This window comes from Motacilla alba, chromosome 2, assembly GCF_015832195.1.
Source record: "Motacilla alba alba isolate MOTALB_02 chromosome 2, Motacilla_alba_V1.0_pri, whole genome shotgun sequence".
Classification (NCBI taxonomy): domain Eukaryota; kingdom Metazoa; phylum Chordata; class Aves; order Passeriformes; family Motacillidae; genus Motacilla; species Motacilla alba.
This window is the reverse complement of record NC_052017.1, coordinates 151,952,393-151,975,361: the sequence shown is the minus strand read 5'-3', so window position 1 is coordinate 151,975,361 and position 22,969 is coordinate 151,952,393. Positions and strand designations below refer to the sequence as shown.

The following is a 22,969-nucleotide window of genomic DNA, read 5'->3' as shown; positions in this document are numbered from 1 at the left end:
ATCACCCCCTGTCTCCACAAAGTCCCCCGGGAGCCCCCCACAGCCAAACTCCACAATCCGAATCCCATGTCCCTCCCTCAAATGTCCCCAGGGCTCCCCCCAAGACCTGATACCAAAATTGGCTGGAGTGAACTCCCTGATGGAACTGGAAGTATCAGAAAGCCGGAATTCTTTCTCAGCCCGCACTCACAGCAGATCTCTCCTGGTCCTGCAGCTCAGGGGGTACTTTGCCACAGGGTATTTATCCACCACAATGATAAATATTCATTACAATCATCTTCTTATCTAATACAGAATCAGCACTTTCTCAAGAAATAATTTGCATGGCTCCACCTCTTACTCAAAGATCTTTTATTGTCCTGGAGGGCCATAAAAATGGGGTCTCTGGGGGCCAATTCTACTGAGTGCCCCAATAGCCCAGATGACCTCACCTGCACCTTTTGCTCTGGGCAGGGGCTGCTCATCCTGTGGTACAGAACTTGCCAAAAAACCCTCACTGGGGTTCTCTTTACCTGGTTCTGCACAGGCTCCAGCCACGTTCACCCTGTCTATCCACACTTTTACATCCTTTTCATGCTTTGGCCAGGCAGTCTTTAAGCTCTATCCAGCTCCTTCAGGGGAACTGAAACTTTCTATTTGATTTCTTTCAACTGGCACTTCAGAGGAGACCTGTGGGGTGCTTTTCCAAACAACTCAATCAGCCAGGATTGGCCCAGATGAATGTGGGTCATAGCAGCGACAGTTCTCCTCATCCAAGAGGCCAGGAAATCCAATGTGGGACAAAAGTTTATGGCATATACTCTGCTCGCCATAGCTGCAAGAAGATGTGGAACAAGGGGCGGAGCTCAATGTGTTACAACGAGCTCTGGAATTGGCAGTGAGAAAAAGAGCAAACACAGGAACTCACTTGCCATCTGCTTTGAGCATTGCTCATGCCCATGGAGCCATATGCAAAAAAAGAAGTCAACAAACAGCACAGGGATCTCCAATTAAATATAAATAACAAATATTGTCCCTACTTGATTCCACCTAGTGGACCAAAGGAGTGGCCATAGTAAAATCAAGGGCACAGCAGCTTGGAGATTGACAAATCTGTGTGGGAAATCGACTTGCAAAAAAGCTGCACAAGAGTTTCCGCAACAAAGCATCCTGGTGTCAATTCCTGAGAAAGGAATTTCACCCCCAGAGGTGAGGTCTGGACAGGGTTGGGCAGGGTGAAAATTGAATGTCCATAGGACAAAATTGTCATGTCTGTTACAGAGCAATGCCCAATATGTTTTCAAAAGAACCCTTGGAATTCAAAACCATCACCTCCAGGCATCACTGAAAGAGGGAACACTACTGGGGATTACTGGCTGTGGGGAATAAAAAGACAGAAACTTCTCCCCATTCAGGAGGGTTTGATCTGTAGCCTTGAAAGGAGCTTGAATTGATGTAAGAATAAAGTACACAGGCATTTTGTGGAAACATCCTAACCTTATGTTTCCATGGTTATGAGTAAGAATATGCCTTAAGTAAGTAAGAAACTGTATTGGGTAAGATTGTGAGGGGTCTATAGCACAGCAATGTGATTGCACAGTGTAAGTGAAGAGTTTAGGAGTTATAATAGAGACATAAGTGTGTACGTGAGTTAGAAGCCCAGTGGGTAAAAACATCTGCAGTGCAGTAGAAGTGAATAAAGGTGATCGTTGATAGAAAAGCAAAAGAACAGTCCATCGGATTAGAAAGTTATCTAGTATCCTGCAACAAAGAACTTGTGACTACTTTGTGCTATGGCCAACTGCCTGCTCCTCTAAAATCTCATGGCCTCTGAGACTGCTGTTTATCTGAGCTATGAATCCAATGGTAGCCCATCAGTAGTCCCATCTCTTCATTAAAAGTGGCGGCAATGATAACTGGCAAATGGATTTTTTGAGTTACCATGCCAACATGGGCTCAGGTATCTCCTGGTAGTGGTGGATTCCTTCTTGGGGAGTCCAGAACTTCTCCCATTACACCAAGGTGACTTCCTACCCTCGCCTCCAAGAGATCATCCCTAGGTTCAAGGTGCCTACTGGGATGTCATCTGATAGGAGATCCCATTTGGAATCTGAGGTGTGACAGCAACTCAGTGAGCAGCTAGGAGTGGGAATGGGGGGAATTGGGGGGATGTGGGACAGTGGGAGCAGGATTGGGGTGCTGGGGGTTGTGAAAGAGGAGAAAGGAAAGAAAGTGTCTGTACCCCTGAAGGCGCAGGGTGGAGTTTAAAGACTAACAGGCAAAAGCTTGAAAAGGACGTGAAAGTGGGGAGATGTGGAGTGATTGTGGCAGCAAATGGGAGTAACCATCCTCTTTATTGTGGGCTTTTAGATAAGGAGCAAAATTTCAACCTGCCCAACTCTATCCAGGCCTCACCTCTGGGGGTGAAATTCCTTTCTCAGGAATTGACACCAGGATGCTTTGTTGCGGAAACTCTTGTGCAGCTTTTTTGCAAGTCGATTTCCCACACAGATTTGTCAATCTCCAAGCTGCTGTGCCCTTGATTTTACTACGGCCACTCCTTTGGGCAGCTAGGTGGAATCAAGTAGGATCAATATTTGTTCTTTGTTTTTAATTGGAGATCCCTGTGCTGTTTGTTGACTTCTTTTTTTTGCCTATGGCTCCATGGGCATGAGCAATGCTCAAAGCAGATGGCAAGTGAGTTCCTGTGTTTGCTCTTTTTCTCACTGCCAATTCCAGAGCTCGTTGTAACACATTGAGGTCCGCCCCTTGTTCCACATCTTCTTGCAGCTACGGCGAGCAGAGTATATGCCATAAACTTTTGTCCCACATTGGATTTCCTGGCCTCTTGGATGAGGAGAACTGTCGCTGCTATGACCCACATTCATCTGGGCCAATCCTGGCTGATTGAGTTGTTTGGAAAAGCACCCCACAGGTCTCCTCTGAAGTGTCAGTTGATAGAAATCAAATAGAAAGTTTCAGTTCCCCTGAAGGCGCTAGATAGAGCTTAAAGACTGCCTGGCCAAAGCATGAAAAGGATGTAAAAGTGTGGATAGACAGGGTGAACGTGGCTGGAGCCTGTGCAGAACCAGATAAAGAGAACCCCAGTGAGGGTTTTTTGGCAAGTTCTGTACCACAGGATGAGCAGCCCCTGCCCAGAGCAAAAGGTGCAGGTGAGGTCATCTGGGCTATTGGGGCACTCAGTAGAATTGGCTCCCAGAGACCCCATTTTTATGGCCCTCCAGGACAATAAAAAGATCTTTGAGTAAGAGGTGGAGCCATGCAAATTATTTCTTGAGAAAGTGCTGATTCTGTATTAGATAAGAAGATGATTGTAATGAATATTTATCACTGAGGTGGATAAATACCCTGTGGCAAAGTACCCCCTGAGCTGCAGGACCAGGAGAGATCTGCTGTGAGTGCGGGCTGAGAAAGAATTCCAGCTTTCTGATACTTCCAGTTCCATCAGGGAGTTCACTCCAGCCAATTTTGGTATCAGGGTCTTGGGGGGAGCCCTTGGGGACATTTGAGGGAGGGACATGGGACTGGGGTGGCAGACTGGGGCCATGGGGGGCTCCAGGGGGACTTTGTGGGGATAGGAGGTGATGCCCAGATTTGGGTTGGGGTCCCGGGGTGATGCTTAAGGGGTCATGGGACTGGGAGCAGCATTGGGTTGTGGGACAGGGCTGAGGGGCACACTGGGGTGGGTGAGGGAGTAGCTTTAAGATTTTCAGTGAGTTTCATGAAGGGCCTAGGTCACAAGAGGTCTAAGAGGTGTGGGAGCAGGATTGAGTTCCTGGGGAGCACTGGGGGGACCCCAGAAGGGTAAACACAGGACTTGGATTGGGAGTGGAGACTGGTGGAACACTGAGAGGACATTGGGGAGGTCAGGGATTGTCCCCAGCGTTTGGCTTGGGGAACAGCAGAGGGTATAGGGTGACACAAGGGAGGAAGGGACATGGTACTGGCAATGGGGTTGTGGGGCTCGTGTGCACTGGGACAACACTAGGGAGACACAAAAGATAAGCCCAGAGGGAGCATTTTCGGAGTGAGATTGGGGTCATGGTGGGAAATGTTGGGGGACAGAGAGTGAGCCCAGAATTTGGATCAAGTTCTTGGAGGTCACCAGGGGGACACCAGTGGTTGGGGACTTGTGATCATGGGAGTGGGATTATTGTGCTGGGGTTCTGAGGGACATTGGGGAGTCCAGGAATAACCCCAGGATTTGGGCTCAGCATGCCAGGATGTTTCCGCAGGTCTTCTGGCCTGAACTGCCCCTCAGCTCTACCCCAGGCTGACACCAGGGCCCCTCCTCAGCCCGTCATAGAGGAACCCTTCCCATGTACACCCATGTGCCCTTATTGTCCCCTGAGCATGTTCCTCTTGGTCCCCCAGTGTCCCACGCTGCTCCTGGTGGCCCCTCCCCGCCATGGCCCTCCTGGCTCACACCCTGGCACTGCTGGCAATGACCGTGGCCACCATAGCCACCGTGGCCATCAAGGTGGTGCCCCTGGACATGGCCCAGGACTCCTTTGATGATCAGTACCAGGGCTGTGGCCCTGCCATGACCAAGGCATTGCCATCTATCTACAAATTTGAGCTCCAGAAGAATCCTCTCTTTGCCAAGACCTGGGTGAAGGCCGAGACTGAGTGGCGCAAGCGGGGCTCCCATGTGTCCCCTCTGGCGTCCTCAGCCCAGGCCATTGCTGTCATGGCTTACTCAACAAAGGACATTTACAAGGACTTCAACGCGGCCGTGCGTGCAGCTGGGCACTCTCGCCAGGAATACCGGAAAAACTTCCACTTCAAAACGCTGCATTTCCTGCTGACCCAGGCACTGGTGACACTGAGGCAGGCTCAGAACGGGCAGTGTCGCCACGTGTTCCGGGGTGTGCATGATGTCCAGTTCCAGGCACGGAGTGGCCAGAAGGTCCGGTTCGGTCAATTCACATCAACGTCCCTGAGCAGAGAGGTTGCCAAGAAGTACGGGACGAACACCCTGTTCGAGATTCACACGTGCCATGGTGTGGACATCCAGGCTTTTTCCTTCTATCTGAGCAACCAAGAGGTGCTGATCCCTCCATACGAAACCTTTGAGGTCACCAAAGTCATCCGGATTGGGAAGAGGACATGGATCAGTCTCCGCTCCGCCGGGACCTTCAGCAAACACAACTGCGCGTGGCTGTGAGGTGACAGCACAGGGGACATCCTGGGGGGATGGGGACACCCATAATAAGGCACAGGGGACAGTGTCTTTCACTGGGGATGTGGGAACATGGGCATTCACTGTAGGTGGGGAGACATGGAAGTCCACAGGTGGAGACACTAACTGTGGACAGGGGACACCCATGACAGGGCACAAGGAGTGGGGACAGTCACTGTGAGTTGGGGGACATGCCATGCTAGGGACACCAAATCTGGCGACACTGATTGAGGGCATGGGGATAGGAAGTCCCATGACAGGGCACAAGGATGGAGATCCCCACATCTGAAGGGAGACAGGGGCAGGGACACCACTTCCAGGGGTGGACAGGGAGAAAGTCAGGGAACCCTCTGTACCGATCCTGTCCCTCCACACCAAAGGCAGTGCTGTTGGGATGGGTCCTGTGTGCTGAATGCAGGTGGGCCAGGACCCTCCCTGGTACTCCCTCTCTGAACCCCTGTCACCCCCTGTCAACCCCATGGCAACCCCTGACCCCTAACATCCCTAAGCCCACAATGATCCCAGGACCTTCCTGCCCCCAACCCCCCTGTGGCTCCCCTGATACCCTGTCACCTGTCCCATCATGGCCCCCATCTCTCCTGTCACCCCTAACCCCCCATTATGGCCATCTCCGACCCCCTCACTCCCCACATGGTCTTCCATAATGCCCCTCTTTATCCCCCAGGTGGGAGCATCCCCATGGCCCCTTTCCACCACAGAGGACGCCTCCAGACCACGGTGGTCCCAGCAGTGGCCACCAGCATCCTCTGAGCCACAAGGCCACCAAGGTCACCAAGGTCACTGTGGTCACTGTGGCAGCCATGGCCACCATGATCATCAAGACTACCGCATCCTCAAGGCTACCACAGCCACCCTGGCCAGTGTGGCCATGAAGGTCATTGGGCAAAGCCATTTTATTCAATCAAATCAAATCTATCACAATAATTCTATTAAATAAATCTGTTACAGCCAGCAAAGCGTCAAAATTCTTAAGCAGGGCTCGAGGTCACTCCCCACATCAACACTCGTGGGAATGTCTCTTTCTCTCAACCTCCTCTCTTGAGGAGCATCCCCATCCAGGGGCAAGAACCTCACACATATTTCATTCCAAGCAGGAACAGGGGAGAGGAATCTCTGTCTGACAGGGGACTGGACATTCCCAGGGTCAGATAATGGACAGCCAGGCCCAGCTCTGGTGCTTCACTCACAGTGGTCAATTCAGGGTTGGTGATTTGGGCAGGTTTTAGCCAAATTCAGCACACAAATCAGCACCTGTCAATGCAGCCCCGATGGCCGCAAATGGGGCACTGACCCTTGGCCACATTCCAGGCAGAGCATCCTTCCACATCCTGCACTTCAGAAAGACATTAAAGGCTGGAAACTGGGAGGTTCAAGAGGACAAAGGCAGGTCCTGGCCCCAGGGAGGGACAGTCCTCAGTGGCAGTCCTTTTGGGGATGACCTACTGGAGCTGCTCTGGAGAAGGACCAGAGGGTGCTGGTGGGTGACCAGTGGAGCTGGCTGTGTGGCCTGGGGCAGGAGGGACCCAGGAGATGTTGGAAAGAGTGGGGCCAATAGGTCAGGGATTGATCGTGCCCCTCTGACGTACCCAGTGGCACACATCATGAGTGCCGTGTCCAGCTCTGCCCAGTGCTGTGTCCAGTTCCAGGCTGCTCTGGAGCCAATCATGTGCTCAAGGATGATGCTGCCTGAGCTGGGAGGTTAGGCCAGGTGGCCACTCTGGGTTTTTCCAGCCTGACCCATTCTGGGATTTGGGGATTCTGGCAGTTGTGGTTCAGGAATTGTCCACCGGAGGGCAGCAGCGAGCGCGGGAAATCAGCGGCACTGCGCATGCGCCGCCCCCAGCTGCAGTTCTGGCTTCCAACAGCAGGCGGCAGCACGAGCTGCTGGTGCTGCCGAGCGCCTGCCCTGCCCCATCCCGGCCCCGGGGGCTCTGCCATGGTTTGGGATGGAGCCACCTTCAAGCCCGTCCGGTGCCAGCCCTGCCATGGGCAGGGACATCTTGCCCTGGGCCAGGCTGCTCCATGTCCTGTCCCAGCCTGGCCTTGGACACGGCCAGGGATCGGGCAGCCACTGTTTTGGTATAGATGGGTAATGTGATCATTGGCTTTCACATCTGAGGGATGTATTTGTAGTTTCTTGTTTCGACACCCTCTGTTCTCCTCACAGTCCCCTTTCCCCTCTTCTTTATTGTTCCCGCAGGATGACCCTGGTTGTGGGGGTTGTCAGGGACATGTGGGGGCTGGGCATGTACATGCGCCCCCTGCATGGGGGAGTTTGGAATTGAAAAAGCCTGTTGCTGGAGAGGCGTAGCATGACAACGCCTCCAGTCATGTTACATGAAGGTCTCCACCAATGGACGGTGAAGAAGGGTTGAATGGCAGACTCTGGGAGAGCCAGGGTTGGCTGATGCAATTCTGGGGCTATAAAAGGAGAAGCTGCCACCTTGTGGATGATCCACTGGAAGTTGTCCATGCTCCCAGTGCTGCCTGTTTTCCTTATGCGGTCCATTTGTTGTGTTTGTTGTGGTTTAATAAACCTTTAAAATATTAAGGTGAGCAGTTGTTTCTTACATTCACCAGGGTCTCTATGATCACCATGGCCACCATGACCCCCAGAAATATGTGGTGACCAAGGCCCCCACCAACATTTTCAGTGGAGGAAAAGGGAAAAATGGGAGAAGAGTAGAGGAAGAGAGGAGGAAAACCAAAAATCTCCCCCACCCCCTCTCTCCCTCAACATCTCCCTGACTGCCTTTTACTTTAGAAATACATTCATTTGCCTTCTTGCCCAAAGTCTGTGCTTTCCCACATATTCAGGATTTAAACCCAAGCAAAATCTATTTACGCACCACAATTAATTCTTCTCTGAAAGGAATAAGATGAATGTTTTTTCACAAAGAGAATGTGTGAAACTGGTGGTGGTTTGGGCCTAGGACTTGTAGAGAAGGAAGTGTCCAGAAAAAGTGTCAAAAAATGTTTCTTTTTGATGCGCACTGCCTCTCAGCCAAGGTGCTGTGAAATTCCTGAACTTCAAGAAGACGAGCAAAGACTTAACAGGCTTATGAATAATGATTTCCCTGGCCAGGGTGGAGATAAAACTCATTCTAGTGGTCATGTGTCTGTGTTACAGAAAGGCAGGCTGTGTAGCAAGGGGGACGTGCAGTAGCTGGATTGGGAAGTCTGCACCTTCCAAGTACCTCCGGGGAAAGGGAGAGGGAGATATGGCCAGGAAATGGGGATGAAAAGGAGGCTGCGTCATCCAGCAACTTGAGACTGCCCATGGGGAAATTCCACATGGTCTCTTCCTTTGATCACGAATAAAATTACTGGGCTCCTCTGTCTCCTTTGTGCAAGTAAACCTCTGGCAAGGCGAATTTTTCGGCCCAAAAAGTAGATGGTGAAAATGTTCCACATGAATCCTAGGCGGTATGCTTAGCTGCAGCCAGAGTCTCATCCACAAAATGGCGGCTCTGCCTTTTATACCCCTGGTGTTGCATACGCCAAATACATATTCGTAGGCAGTCATACATGTTCAAACATTTTCCTTATAAATCCATGGTTCCTCCCAAAGTCTGCCAGTTGACTCTTCCATGCTGTCCATTGGTGGAGACCTTCCTGCAGTCTGATTGGTAGGTGAGGCGTTGCCCTGCCACGCCTCCCCAGCAACAGCTCCTCCCATTCCCAACTGTCCCATGCAAGGGGCACAGGTACACGCTCTCCTGCCACATGTCCCTGACAACCCTGAAAGCCAATGCTGTCGGTAGCAACAATATGGGTGGGGGAAAGGGAACTATGGGGAGAACAGAGGGTGTCCAAACAGCAAACTTCAAAACCATACGCATAAATTAAGAAAATTTCTCTTTACATACACACAGTACTCATCCCGTGATTGTGAGAGCCAATCATCACATTACCCATCTATAACAATGCTGTTGCTGACCCATCCCTGGAAGGGTTCAAGGCCAGGCTGGGACAGGGCCTGGAGCAGCCTGGCCCAGGGGAAGATGTCCCTGCCCATGGCAGGGCTGGCACCGGACGGGCTTGAAGGTGGCTCCATCCCAAATCATGGCAGAGCCCCCGGGGCCAGGATGGGGCGGGGCGGGCGCTCGGCAGCGCCAGCAGCTCGTGCTGCCGCCTGCTGTTGGCACCCGGAACTGCAGCTGGAGGCGGTGCATGCGCAGTGCCGCTGATTGCTGGCGCTCGCTGCTGCCCTCCGGTGGACAATTTCCAATCTGCAACTGCCAGAATCCCCAAATCCCACAATGGGTCAGGCTGGAAGGACCCAGAGGGGGCATCTGGCCCAACCTCCCAGATCAGACAATGGCATCCCTGAGCACAGGATTGGCCCCAGAGCAGACCAGAACTGGACATGGCACATGACACAACTGGACACAGCACTCCCGATGTGTCTTCCTGGGCAGGACAGAGGGCACGATCACTCCCTGAACTCCTGGCCCTATTCTTCCCAATGCCTCCTGGATCCCTCCTTGCCACAGACCACACAGCCAGCTCCACTGGTAACCCAGCAGCACCCCCAGGTGCTCTTCCCCAGAGCTGTTCCAGCTGCTTCCCACCAGCCTGAACAGACACTGGGACTGTCACCCCAGGGACAGGACCTACCCTTATCCTTATGAGCCCCCCAATTTCCAGGCTTTAAGGTCCCCTGAAGTGCAGGATGTGGCAGGATTCTCTGCCAGGAATGTGCCCATGGGACAATGCCCCATTTGTGGCCACTGGGGGGCCACCCCATTGGGAGGGGTCTTGTGCTGATTTTGTTGCTGAATTGGGCAAAAAGCAGCCCAAATCACCAACCCTGAAGTGACAACATATAGTAAACCACCAGAGCTAGGCCTGGCCGTCCATCATGTGACATTGGGAATGTCCTGTCCCCTCTCAGACATGGATTACACTCACCAATTCCTGCTGGAATTGAAATGTGCATGTGGTTCCTCCCTTGTGAAGTTCCTCCCTCAACAAGGGGATGCTCCCCCAGGATCCTCTTAGAGGCTGAGAGAATGAGATGTGCCCACGAGTGTTGGTGTGGGGAGTGACATCGAGCCCTGCTCAGGAATTGTCAGTTTTGCTGGCTTTGTCAGATTTATTCAATGGAATTATTATGATTGAAATATTTATTAGAATTGCTTTGCACAATGACCTTGGTGTGCACAGTGGTCCCAGTGGTAGCCTTGGGGCTGAGGGAGTCTTGGTGATCATGGTGGCCACGGCTGCCACAGTGACCACAGAGACCTCGGTGACCTTGGTGGCCTAGACCTCAGAAGATCCCGGGGACGCTCCCACCTGTGGAAAAAAAGAGGGGTAAAATGGGAGACCATGTGGAGAGTGAGGGCATCGAGAATGGTCAAAATGGGGTATTAGGGGTGGCCGGAGAGATGGTGGCCAAGAGGTGACAGGTGACAGGATGTCATGGATAGGGGGTATGGGGGGGTAGAGGGGCGAGGTACGTCAGCAGGGTCATGGTGGGCTTAGGGATGACAGGGGTCAGGGGTAGTCAGGGGGTACCATGGGGGGTGACATGGGGTTACAGGGGTTCAGGGAGTGCTGTAGGGGGTCATAGATCACCCATGTCCAGCACATGAGTCCCATCCCCACAGCACTGTTTTGGCGGGGAGGGACAGGGTCAGAATGTGTGTGGCCCAGTCTCTGTCCTCCCCCGGCAGAGGTGCTCCTGCCCTTGTCCCCTCCCAGAGGTGAGAATCCCCATCTCTGTGCCCTGTCATGGATGTTCTTGCCCTCATGCCCACAAAGGAACCCCCCAAATTTGATGTCACCAGCACTGGGTGTTCTTTTCCGAGAAACACAGTGGGTGTCTCTGTCCATCATGCCCAGTGAGTGTCATTGTCCCCTGTGCCTTATCATGGGTGTCCCCAGGGCTGCAGTGGGTGTACCCATCGCCCCAGACTGTCCCCTGTGCTGTCACCTCACTGTAACTCGCAGTTGTATTTGCTGAAGGTTCCGGTGGAGCGGAGACTGATCCATGTAATCTTCCTATTCTGCAGGACTTTGGTGACCTTGAAGGTCTCGAATGGTGGGATCAGCACCTCCTCCTCCCCTGGAAACATGGAGAACTGACGGATGTCCGCGCCATGGCATGTGTACACCTCAAAAATTGTGTTTATCCCAAATTGCGCAGCAATCTGTCTGCTCAATGATGTCGATGTGAATTGACCAAAGCGGACCCTCTGGCCTTCCTGCGCCTGGAAACTAACATTACTCACACCCCGGAACACGCGGTAACACTGGGCATTCTGAGCGTGCCTCAGTGTCACCAGTGCCTGGGTCAGCAGGAAATGCAGCGTTTTGAAGTGGAAGTTGTTCCGGTATTCCTGGCGGGAATGCCCAGCCCTGTGCACAGCCACATTGAACTCTTTGTGCAAGTCCTGTGACGTGTAGGTCAGGAGAGCGATGGCATGCCATGGGGATGCCAGAGGGGACACAGGAGAGCCCCGCCTGCGCCACTCAGCATCAGCATGATACCAGCCATTGGCAAAGAGATAATTCATCTGGTGCTCGAAGCTGTAGAGGTCCAGCAACTTTGCATTCATGGCAGGGACACAGCCCTCATACTGGTCATCGAAGGAGTCCTCGGCCATGTCCAGCGGCAGCACCTCGATGGCCACGGTGGCCACGGTCATTGCCAGCAGTGCCAGGGTGCCAGCCAGGAGGGCCATGATAGGGAGAAGCCACCAGAAGCAGTGTGGGACACTGAAGGACAAAGAGGAACACACTGAGGGGACACTAAGGGCAGAAAGCAACACATGAGAGAAGTTACTCTGTGAGGGGTTGAGATGGGGAAGTGCGGTCAGGCATGGGGTGGGGGGCCAGCATCAGCTAGAAGCCCCCTAGAAACATCCTGGGATTCTGAGCCCAGATCCTAGGATCATTCCTGGACTCCCCTCAAGATGGAATGCCACTCCCACTCCCATGATACCTAGTCCTCAACTCTTAGTGTCCACCAAGAACCCCAGGCACTTAGATCAAATTCTGGGCCACTCCCTATCCCCCCAGCAGTGCCCACCAGGACCCCACTTCTGTTTCCCAACCAGTCCTGTCCCTGCTCCCACCAGCCCCACCCCCTACTCCCAGTCCCTTGACCCTTCTCCCCATTGTGTCACCCCAGCCCAAACCCTGGGAACAATTCCTGACCTCCCCAGCGTCCCCTCGGTGCCCCACCAGCTCCCCATTCACTGTGTTTACGCTCTCAATATCCCCCTGGTGCTTCCCAGGAACTCAATCCTGTTCCCAATCCTCTGCAACCCTCTTGTGTCCCCAGCCCTCTCTGGGACTTCACCCAAACTCCTAAAGCTGCTCCCTCACCCTCCCCAGTGTCCTCCAGGTCCTTCTCCCTGACCGAAGTCCCGGCCCCAGTCCCATTACCCATTTCGTGTCACTCCAGGACCCCAAACCAAATCCAGAGGTTGCCCCCACCCACTAGAATGTGCCCCTGGAACCCTCCATGGCCCCACTCCACAATCCCAGTCCCATGCCCCTCCCACAAGTGTCCCCCTATGTCCCCCAGCCCCGATACCGAAATCAGCCGGAGTGAACTCCCTGATGGAACTGCAGGTATCAGAAAGCCGGAATTCTTTCTCAGCTCACACTCACAGCAGATCTCTCCTGGCCCTGCAGGTCAGGGGGGGATTTGGCCATGGGCTATTTATCCACCACAATGATAAATATTCATTAGAAGGGGCTTCTTAGCTAATGCAGATACATCACTTTCTCTGGAAATAATTTGCATGGTTCTGCCTCTTTCTGGAAGTCCTTTTATGGCACTGGAGGGTCACCCAAAGGGGTTTCTGGGTGTGGGTTTCCCTGAGTGCCCCAAGATGCCAGATGACCTTTCCTGCAACTTCTGCTTTTTGCAGGCGCTGCTCCTTCTGTGGCCAAGAACTTGCAAAAGACCCTCACTGGAGTCTCCTTTATCTGTTTCTCCAGGGATTCCATTGACGTTCATCCTGGTATCCACACTTCTACCTCCCTTTCTTGCTTTTGCCCATTCATCTGTAAACTCAACCCAGCACCATTAAGGGAACTGAAACTTTCTATTCTGTCTCTTATTGCTCACCCGCGAGGACCTCAGATACCAGTTGGGGTTCCCTATCACATGACCTCCTGTAGGCACCTTCAGCCTGGGGATGATCTCTTGGGGAGTGCCTGACGGACTTCCCTGGCCTTGTTGGTGTGGCAGGAGAAGTTCTGGACCCCAGAAAAGGGATCCACCAACACCAGGAGATACCTGAGCCCATGTTGGCGTGGTAGCTCAGAAAATCAATTTGCCAGTAATCCCTGGGAGTGATTCCTCTTTCAGTGATGCCTGGAGGTGATGGTTTTGAATTCAAAGGGTTCTTTTGAAAACACATCAGGCATTGCTCTGTAACAGACCTGACAATTTTGCCCTATGGGACTCTGAGGATCTGAGGCCACAGACCAGTCCCCATTGCAGCAATTCCCCAGAGCTTTGCTGCTGCTTTTCTCCTTTACAAATTGCAGCATCAGCTGGGAAGGGCCTGACCTGGTTATTAGGAGTTACCCCACGATCAACCACCCACCCACCCAGCCACCCTGTTTATTGTGGGCTTTTAGATAAGCAGCCAATTTTCAACCTGCCCAACCCTATCCACACCTCACATCTGGCAGAGAAATTCCTTTCTCAGGAATTAACACCAGGATGCTTTGTTGCAGAACCTCTCATGCAGCTTTATTGCAAGTCTATTTCCCACAGGGATTTGTCAATCCCCAAGCTGGTGTGCCCTTGATTTTAGTGCGGCCACTTCTTTGGGCAGCTGGGTGGTATCGAGGAGGGACAATATTTGTTGTTTATATTTAATTGGAGATCCCTGTGCTGTTTATTCTATCTCTCCATATGGCTCCATGGGCATAAGCAATTCTCAAAGTCGATTTCAAGTGAGTTCCTACGTTTGCATGGGACTGTGGGAGTGGGATTGGGGATCTGGGCTGTGAGCAATAAGAGAGAGAAAAAAAATTCCAGATCCCTCAGTAGTGCTGGATGGAGCTTAAAGATGAACAGACTAAAGCAAGAAAAGGAGGTAGAAGTGTGGATACCCAGGATGAACGTGGATGGAATTCCTGGAGAAACAGATAAAGGAACTCCAGTGAGGGTCTTTTGCACGTTCTTGGCCACAGAAGGAGCAGCACCTGCAAAAAGCAGAAGTTGCAGGAAAGGTCATCTGGCATCTTGGGGCACTCAGGGAAACCCACACCCAGAAACCCCTTTGGGTGACCCTCCAGTGCCATAAAAGGACTTCCAGAAAGAGGCAGAACCATGCAAATTATTTCCAGAGAAAGTGATGTATCTGCATTAGCTAAGAAGCCCCTTCTAATGAATATTTATCATTGTGGCGGATAAATAGCCGATGGCAAATTCCCCCCCTGAGCTGGAGGACCAGGAGAGATCTGCTGTGAGTGTGAGCTGAGAAAGAATTCCGGCTTTCTGATACCTGCAGTTCCATCAGGGAGTTCACTCTGGCTGATTTCGGTATCAGGGGCTGGGGGACTCTTGTGGGAGGGGCATGGGACTGGGATTGTGGAGTGGGGCCATGGGGGAATTCTAGGGGGATGTTGTGGGAGCAGGGAGTGACCTCTGGATTTGGTTTGGGGTCCTGGAGTGACATGAAATGGGTAATGGTACTGGGGCCAGGACTTGGGTCAGGGAGAGAGACCTGGGGAACTCTGAGGTCAGTGAGAGAGTGGCTTTAGGAATTTGGGTGAAGTGCCAGAGAGGGCTGGGGTCACAAGAGGGTCGCAGAGGATTAGGAGCAGCATTGAGTTCCTGGGGATCACAGGGGGGACATCAGAAGGGTAAACACAGGACTGGGATTGGCTTGGGAGGGTTGGTGGGGCACCGCGGGGACACTGGGGAGGTCGGGGATTGTTCCCAGGGTTTGGGCTGGGGTGACACAATGGGGAGAAGGGACAAGGGACTGGGAGTAGGGGGTGGGGCTGGTGTGTCAAGGAACAACACTGGGTGGGACACAGAAGTGGGGTCCAGGGGGAACCTTGTCGGAGTGGGATTGAGGTCCTGGTGGACGCTGCTGGGGGGACAGGGAGTGACCCCAGAATTTGAATTCAGTTCCTGGGGTTCTAGGAGGACATTAAACATTGGGAACATGGGATCATGGGAGTGAGATCGTTGTCCTGCAGTTCTGAGGGGAGTCCAGGAATGACCCCAGGATTTGGGATCAGCATCCCAGGATGTTTCCAGAGATCTTCCAGCTGAAGCTGCCCCCTGCACAGCTGACCGCAGTTCCCCTCCTCAGCCCCTCACAGAAGAACTTTTCCCATGTGTTGCTTTGTGCCCTAAGTGTCCCCTCAGTGTGTCTCTCTTTGTCCCCCAGTGTCCCACACTGCTCCTGGTGGCCCCTCCCCACCATGGCCCTCCTGGCTCACACCCTGGCACTGCTGGCAATGACTGTGGCCACTGTGGCCATCGAGGTGGTGCCGCTGGACATGGCCGAGGACTCCTTCGATGACCAGTATGAGGGCTGTGTCCCTGCCATGAATGCAAAGTTGGCGGACCTCTACAACTCCGAGTTTCAGATGAATCCTGTGTTTGCCTGGGGCTGGTTAACTGCTGGTGCTGAGTGGCACAGGAGGGGCTCTCCTGTGTCCCCTCTGACATCCCATTGGCAGGCCGTGGCTCTCCTGGCCTACACGTCAGAGGACGTGTACAAGGAGTTCAACGCGGCCATGCGCACGGCAGGGCGCTCCCGCCAGGAATACCGGAACAACTTCCACTTCAAAACACTGCATTTCCTACTGACCGATGCTGTGATGACGCTGAGGCACGCTCAGAACGGGCAGTGTCACCACGTGTTCCGGGGTGTGCATGACATTCGTTTCAAGGCATGGCAAGGCCAGAGGGTCCGGTTTGGTCAATTCACATCGACGTCACAGAGCAGAGAGGTTGCTCTGAAATTTGGGACAGACACGATATTCGAGGTGCACACGTGCCATGGTGTGGACATCCGTCAGTTCTCCATGTTTCCAGGGGAGGAGGAGGTGCTGATCCCGCCATACGAGATGTTTGAGGTCACCAAAGTCATCTGGGACGGGATGAGGACATGGATCACTCTCTACTCCGTGGGGACTTACAGCAAATACAACTGCGAGGTCAGTGAGGTGACCACAGGGGGCAACCTGGGGCGATGGGGACACACGCTGTGGCCCTGGGGACTCCCATGATAATGGCAAAGGGGACAATGATACTCACTGGGCATGGGGGACAGGGACACCCACTGTGGAGAGAAGGGGGTGCAGGAGAAGAGCAACCACTTCAGGTGCCATCAAATTCTTCTCCTTCTTCTGGGGAGAAGGACACTCAGTGCTGGTGCCATCAAATTTGGGGGCACCCATTGTGGGCACAAGGGCAAGTAGATCCATGACAGGGCACAGGGATGGGGTTTCCCCTTTCTGGGAGGGGATAGGGACAGGAACACCCTTGCAAGGGGAGGACAGAGGCTGAGCCTCACACATTCTGACCCTGTCCCTCCCCGCCAAAACAGTGCCATTGGGATGGGCCCCATGTGCCGGACGTGGGTGGGCCATGACCACCCACAGCACTCCCTGAATCCCTGTCACCCCCTGTCACCCCCCATGGCACCCTGTGACTACCCCTGACCCATGTCATCCCTAAGCCCACCATGACCCTGCTGACCTACCTTGCCCCTCTTCCCCCCATACCCCATTAACCACAACATCCTGTCACCGGTCCCCTCATGGCCCCCATCTCTCCTGCCACCCCTAAGCCCCCATCTTGGCCATTCCTGACCCCCTCACTCTCCACATGGTGTCCCATTTTACGCCTCTTTTTTTCCACAGGTGGGAGCATCCCTGGGATCTTCTGAGCTCTAGGCCACCAAGATCACCGAGGTCACTGAGGTCACTGTGGCAGCCGTGGCCACCATGGTCACCAAGACTCCCTCAGCCCCAAGGCTACCAATGGGACTACTGTGCACACCAAGGTCATTGTGCAAAGCAATTCTATTAAATATTTCAATCATAATAATTCCATTGAATAAATCAGACAAAGCCAGCAAAACTGACAATTCGTAAGCAGGGCTCAATGTCACTCTCCACACCAACACTCGTGAGCACATCTCTTTCTCTCTGCCTCGAGAAGGATCCTGTGGGAGCATCCCCTTCCTGAGGGAGGAACTTCACACACATTTCATTTCCAGGAGGAGCAGGGGAGAAGAATCTCTGTCTGAGAGGGCACTGGATGTACCTAGGGTCACATGATGGACAGCCAGGCCCAGCTCTGGTGCTTCATCCTCAGTTGTCAATTCAGGATTGGGGATTTGGGCTGCTTTTATCCAATTCAGCAACAAAATCAGCACCAGACCCTTCCCAATGCAGCCCCAATGGCCACAAATGGGGCATTGTCCCTTGGCCACATTCCTGGCGGAGCATCCTGCCGCACCCAGGACTTTAGGGGGACCTTAAAGGCTGGAAATTGGGAGGTTCAAGAGGGCAAGGGCAGGTCCTGTCCCTGGGGAGGGAGAGTCCCCAGTGTCTGTTCAGGCTGGTGGGAAGCTGCTGCAGCAGCTCTGTAGAAGAACCTGAGGTTGCTGGTGGGTGACCAGTAGAGCTGGCCATGTGTCCTGGGACCAGAGGGATCCAGGGGGCATGGGGAGGAGCAGAGCCAGGACGTCAGGGAGTGGCTGTACCCCTCTGCACTTCCTGGTGAGGCACATCAGGATTGCTGTGTCCAGCTCTGTCCAGTGCTGTATCCAGTTCTGTCCAGTGCTGTGTCCCTTTCTGGGCTGCTCTGGAACCAATCCTGTGCTCAGCGATGGCGCTGCCTGAACTGGGATGTTGGGCCAGGTGCCCCCTCTGGGTCCTTCCAGCCTGACCCATTCTGGGATTTGGGGATTCTGGCAGTTGTGGTTCGGGAATTGTCCACCGGAGGGCAGCATCGAGCGCAGGCAATCAGCGGCACTGCGCATGCGCCGCTCCCAGCTGCAGTTCCGCGTGCCAACAGCAGGCGGCAGCACGAGCTGCTGGCGCTGCCGAGCGCCCGCCCCGCCCCATCCCGGCCCCGGGGGCTCTGCCATGGTTTGGGATGGAGCCACCTTCAAGCCCGTCCGGTGCCAGCCCTGCCATGGGCAGGGACATCTTCCCCTGGGCCAGGCTGCTCCAGGCCCTGCCCAACCTGGCCTTGGACTTGGCCAGGGATGGGGCAGCCACAGCATTGGTTACAGACCAGCCCAGAACAAGACATGGCACTCACTGGGCAGGACTGGATACAGCAGTGGGCAGAGCTGGACACAGCAATCCTGATGTACCTCAATGGGAAGGGCAGAGGGGTACAAACGTTTCCTGAATTCCTGGGCCTGCTCCTCCTGATGCCCCCTGGATCCCTCCTGGTCCAAGGACATAGGGCCAGCTCTACTGGTCACCCACCAGCAACCCCAGGTTCTTCTACAGAGCTGTTGCAGCAGGTTCCCCCCAGCCTGCACGGACACTGGGGACTGTCCCTCTCCAGGGACTAGACCTGCTCTTGGCCTTATGAGCCTCCAAATTTCCAGCTTTTACGGTCTCCCTGAAGTGTAGGATGTGGCAGGATGTTCTGCCTGGAATGTGCCCAAGGGACAATGCCCCATTTGTGGCCTTTGGGGCTGCATTGGGAGGGGTCTGGTGCTGAGTTGTGTGCTGAATTGGGCTAAAATCAGCTGAAATCCCCAATCCTGAATTGACAACTTGTCAGAATCTAGGACAACCCTCTGTGTGCCCTGGATGGCCCGAGCTGCTACCAGGGGACTCTGAGAGCCTGGCATGCAGCTTAGGACACGTGGGGTTTTGATCTTAGCCCATGGAACAAATTACCAACTGTGTATGAAGAATTACAAGTCACAAAAGTTTAGATAGCACAACAGTGATAATCGCAGGGTGAAGGAAAAGTTTTGAGGTTTTGTACATGGGGGTTTTGACCTCTGTACATGAGGGTCTGGGTTTTGTACAGGGAGGCCAGGAGTTCCAAGATGGAGGGATTTGGGTGTGCCCTGTCCTTCTTCTTTCTTCTTCCTAACCTCCATGTTCCGGGTGACGTTGGCATTCACAGATTGGTTTAGAGTAGAAAGTCACTGTCTAACATGGGTGATAGGTATTGGGACAAAACTGTGAATATCATGTAAGTGGCGTATAGTAATAAAGACAACACCAGCCCCGTGGGAGGGCAATGTGCCTCTGGCTGACCTGCTGAGCGGACCTCAGCAGCTCAGGAAGAAAATCTTTTAGATAACATTCAATAAACAACCTTCAGACTGACAGCCGAAGACTCCCGAGTCTTTCTTCGGAAGCGTGGGTTGGGAAAGAGACTTTTCCACCTTTTGAGGTCACCCTGACCTGGGGGAGACCCCGACAACAACTGAGGCTGAAGCACCAGAATTGGGTCTGACCATTCATCATCTGACCCTGGGAACATCCAGTCCCTTCTCAGACAGAGATTCCTCTCCCCTATTCCTGCTGGGAATGAAATATGTGTGTGGTTCCTCCCTCAGGAAGGGAATGCTCCCCAAGGATCCTCCTTGAGGCAGAGAAAAAGAGACGTTCCCATGAGTGTTGGTGTGGGGAGTGACATCGAGCCCCCATTAGAATTGACCACTTTTTGCTGGCTTTGACAGATTTTCTTAATAGAAGTGTTTTGATTGAATCATTTAATGAAATGGCTTTGCACAATGGCCTTTGTGTGCACAGTGGAGAAAGCCTTGTGGTAGCCTTGTGGCGCAGGGAGTCTTGGTGATCGTGGTAGCCACAGTGACCTTGGTGACCTTGGTGACCTTGTTGGCCTCGTGGCTTAGAGGGTCCCGGTGGCCACTGCCAGGGCTGCGGTGACCAAGAGGAGTCCTCTGTGGCGCAAGGGCGCCCTGGGGATGCTCCCATCTGGAGGAAAAAGAGGCAAGTCAGGAAGACCATATGGGGAGTGAGGAGGTTGGCCATAATGTGGGGTAAGGGGTGAAAGCAGACATCGGGCCATGAGGTGACATGTGACAGAGTGTCAAGGTAGGCACAGAGGGGTACGGGGACTAGGGAGGTCAGGGAAGGTCATGGTGGGTTTGAGGGTGACAGGGGTTTGGGGAAGTCATGGGGTGACATGGCGGATGACAGAGGGTGACAGGGATTCAAGGAGTGCCATGAGGGGTCTTGGCCCACTGATGTCCAGCACACAGAGCCTGTCCCCACAGCACTGGCTTTGGTGGTGTCATAGCTTGACACTGAAGGAATTTAGGGCAGCAAGGCAAAAGTTTTTATGTAAGTGATAGTTTGTTAAACCATTAAGAAGTCGGATGCACCTCTGTCAAAAAGACACATCTGTCCCTGTCCCTTTCCCTGTCCCTGTCCCTGTCCCTGTCCCTGTCCCTGTCCCTGTCCCTGACCCCATCCCTATCTCATCCGAGATGTGAGGGTCTCCATCCCTCTGCCCTGTCATGGGTGTCCCCTGTCCACAGTGGGTGTCCCCAGTGCTGAGTGTCCCAGTCCCCACATTCTCACGGGGTGTTCCCTGTCTTTGTCCCCAGCTGTGGGTGTCCTTGTCCACTGAAATACCGGGGGTGCCCATGTCCCTGTCCCCAATCCCCAGGGTCTGCATTGTCCTCTGAGCCTCATGATGGATGTCCCCATGCCCTCAGTGGGTATCCCCACGCCCCAGGCTGTCCCCTGTGGCATCACCTCACAGCAACGCGCAGTTGTGTTTGCTGAAGGTCCCGGTGGAGCGGAGACTGATCCGTGCCTTCTTAAAAATCCGGATGACTTTGGTGACCTCAAAGGTTTCGTATGGTGGGATCAACACCTCACGGTTGCTAGGATCATAGGAAAAAGCCTGGATGTCCACACCGTGGCATGTCTCAATCTCAAATATTGTGTCTGTCCCGTAATGCTGGACAACCTCTTTGCTCAGTGACGTCGATGTGAATTGACCAAACCGGACCTTCTGGCCACGCTGTGCCTTGAAACGAACGTCACGCACGCCCCGGAAGACATGGCGACACTGCCCATTCTGAGACTGCCTCAGTGTCACCAGGGCATTGGTCAACAGGAAATGCAATGATTTGAAGTGGAAGTTGTTCCGGTATTCTTGGCGGGAGTGCCCGGCCGTGTGCACGGCCGCGTTGAACTCCTTGTATAGGTACTTCATTGTGTAGGCCATGACAGCGATGGCCTGGGCTGGGGACGCCAGAGGGGCCACAGGGGAGCCCCGCTTGCGCCACTCAGCCTCGGCCTTCACCCAGGTCTTGGCAAAGAGAGGATTCTTCTCAAGCTCAAACTTGTAGATGGACGGCAATGCCTTGGTCATGGCAGGGCCGCAGCCCCGGTACTGGTCATCGAAGGAGTCCTGGGCCATGTCCAGTGGTACCACCTCGATGGCCACAGTGGCCATGGTCATTGCCAGCAGTGCCAGGGTGCGAGCCAGGAGGACCATGGTGGAGAGGGGCCACCAGGAGCAGTGTGGGACACTGGGGGACAAAGAGGGACACACTGAGGGGACAATTGAGGGGCTGAGGAGGGGCCGTGGTGTCAGCCTAGAGCAGGGCTGAGGGGCAACTCAGGCGAGAAGACCTGTGGGCACATCCTGGGATGCTGATCCCAAAACATGGGGTTACTCCTGGACTCCCCAGTGTCCCTCAGAACCCCAGGACAGCAATCCCTCTCCCATGGTCACATGTCCCTAACCACGAATGTCCCCCTGGTGACCCCCAGGAACTTGATCCAAATTCTGGGATCATGCCCTTTCCCCTTTGTAGTGACTCCCAGAATCAGACCTCTATGCCCCCTCCAGTGTCGTCCCTGTGTCCACCAGACCCACAACCCAAATCCCAGTACCATGTCCCTTCGTCCCTTGTGTCACCCAAGCCCCTCTGCAGGTCCCCAGCCCAAACCCTGGGAACAATCCCTGACCCCCCCAGTGTCCCCTCAGTGCCCCACCTGCCCCCCTCCCAATCCCAGTCCAGTGCTTAACCTTCCATTGTCCCCCCCGTTGCTCCCCAGGAACCCAGTCCTGATCCTACTCCTCTTTAGACCTCTTGTGAATCCAGGCCCCCCAAGAACCTCACCCAAATTCTTAAAGCCACTGTCTACCCCACCCCAGTGTGCCCCTCAGCCCTCTCCCACACCCCAGTCAAGCTCCCAGTCCCATGACCCCTTTCGCATCAACCCAGGACCGCAACCCATATCTGGGCATCACCTCCTGTCCCCACAATGTCCCGCTGAGGCCACCTATGGACCCACTCTGCAACCCCAGTCCCACATCCCTCCCTCAAATGTCCCCAGGGCTCCCCCCAAGACCCTGATACCAAAATCAGCCGGAGTGAACTCCCTGATGGAACTGGAGGTGTCAGAAAGCCGGAATTATTTATCAGCTCACACTCACAGCAGATCTCTCCTGGTCCTGCAGCTCAAGGGGTACTTTGCCACAGGGTATTTATCCACCACAATGATAAATATTCATTACAATCAGCTTCTTATCTAATACAGAATCAACACTTTCTCAAGAAATAATTTGCATGGCTCCACCTCTTTCTGGAAGTTCTTTTATTGTCCTGGAGGGCCATAAAAATGGGGTCTCTGGGGGCCAATTCCACTGAGTGCCCCAATAGCCCAGATGACCTCACCTGCAACTTTTGCTCTGGGCAGGTGCTGCTCATCCTGTGGTACAGAACTTGCCAAAAAACCCTCACTGGGGTTCTCTTTACCTGGTTCTGCACAGGCTCCAGCCACGTTCATCCTGTC

The 22,969-nt window shown here is 53.8% G+C and overlaps 4 protein-coding genes across 6 annotated transcripts; 2 read left to right on the top strand and 2 right to left on the bottom strand.

Annotated features, from left to right (window-relative positions):
* Positions 1–4,408: 4,408 nt before the first annotated feature.
* LOC119697852 (NAD(P)(+)--arginine ADP-ribosyltransferase 2-like) lies at positions 4,409–6,187 on the top strand. The gene is made up of 2 exons (XM_038129190.1): positions 4,409–5,168; positions 5,868–6,187. Exon 1 carries the CDS (start codon positions 4,409–4,411, stop codon positions 5,165–5,167), a length of 759 nt encoding a protein of 252 aa, XP_037985118.1. The 3' UTR covers position 5,168; positions 5,868–6,187.
* Positions 6,188–11,142: 4,955 nt separating this feature from the next.
* On the bottom strand, positions 11,143–13,173 carry LOC119698235 (NAD(P)(+)--arginine ADP-ribosyltransferase 2-like). Its single transcript, XM_038129926.1, has 2 exons — positions 12,750–13,173; positions 11,143–11,926 (listed from the first exon to the last, which is right to left on the bottom strand). The coding sequence occupies exon 2, from the start codon at positions 11,890–11,892 to the stop codon at positions 11,143–11,145; it is 750 nt and encodes a 249-aa protein (XP_037985854.1). The 5' UTR covers positions 11,893–11,926; positions 12,750–13,173.
* Positions 13,174–14,600: 1,427 nt separating this feature from the next.
* LOC119698231 (erythroblast NAD(P)(+)--arginine ADP-ribosyltransferase-like) lies at positions 14,601–17,124 on the top strand. Of its 3 annotated transcripts, none has more exons than XM_038129923.1 (3): positions 14,601–14,720; positions 15,580–16,354; positions 17,063–17,124. In XM_038129923.1, the coding sequence occupies exons 2-3, from the start codon at positions 15,614–15,616 to the stop codon at positions 17,093–17,095; spliced, it is 774 nt and encodes a 257-aa protein (XP_037985851.1). In that variant the 5' UTR covers positions 14,601–14,720; positions 15,580–15,613; the 3' UTR covers positions 17,096–17,124. The 3 variants fall into 3 exon arrangements, with proteins under 3 accessions (XP_037985851.1, XP_037985849.1, XP_037985850.1); XM_038129921.1 differs by having other exon boundaries at positions 14,630–14,720; positions 15,315–16,354; XM_038129922.1 differs by having other exon boundaries at positions 14,631–14,720; positions 15,330–16,354.
* A 3,788-nt stretch (positions 17,125–20,912) lies between these two features.
* On the bottom strand, positions 20,913–21,662 carry LOC119697000 (NAD(P)(+)--arginine ADP-ribosyltransferase 2-like). The gene has a single exon (XM_038126971.1). It carries the CDS (start codon positions 21,660–21,662, stop codon positions 20,913–20,915), a length of 750 nt encoding a protein of 249 aa, XP_037982899.1.
* Between the last annotated feature and the right edge of the window lie 1,307 nt (positions 21,663–22,969).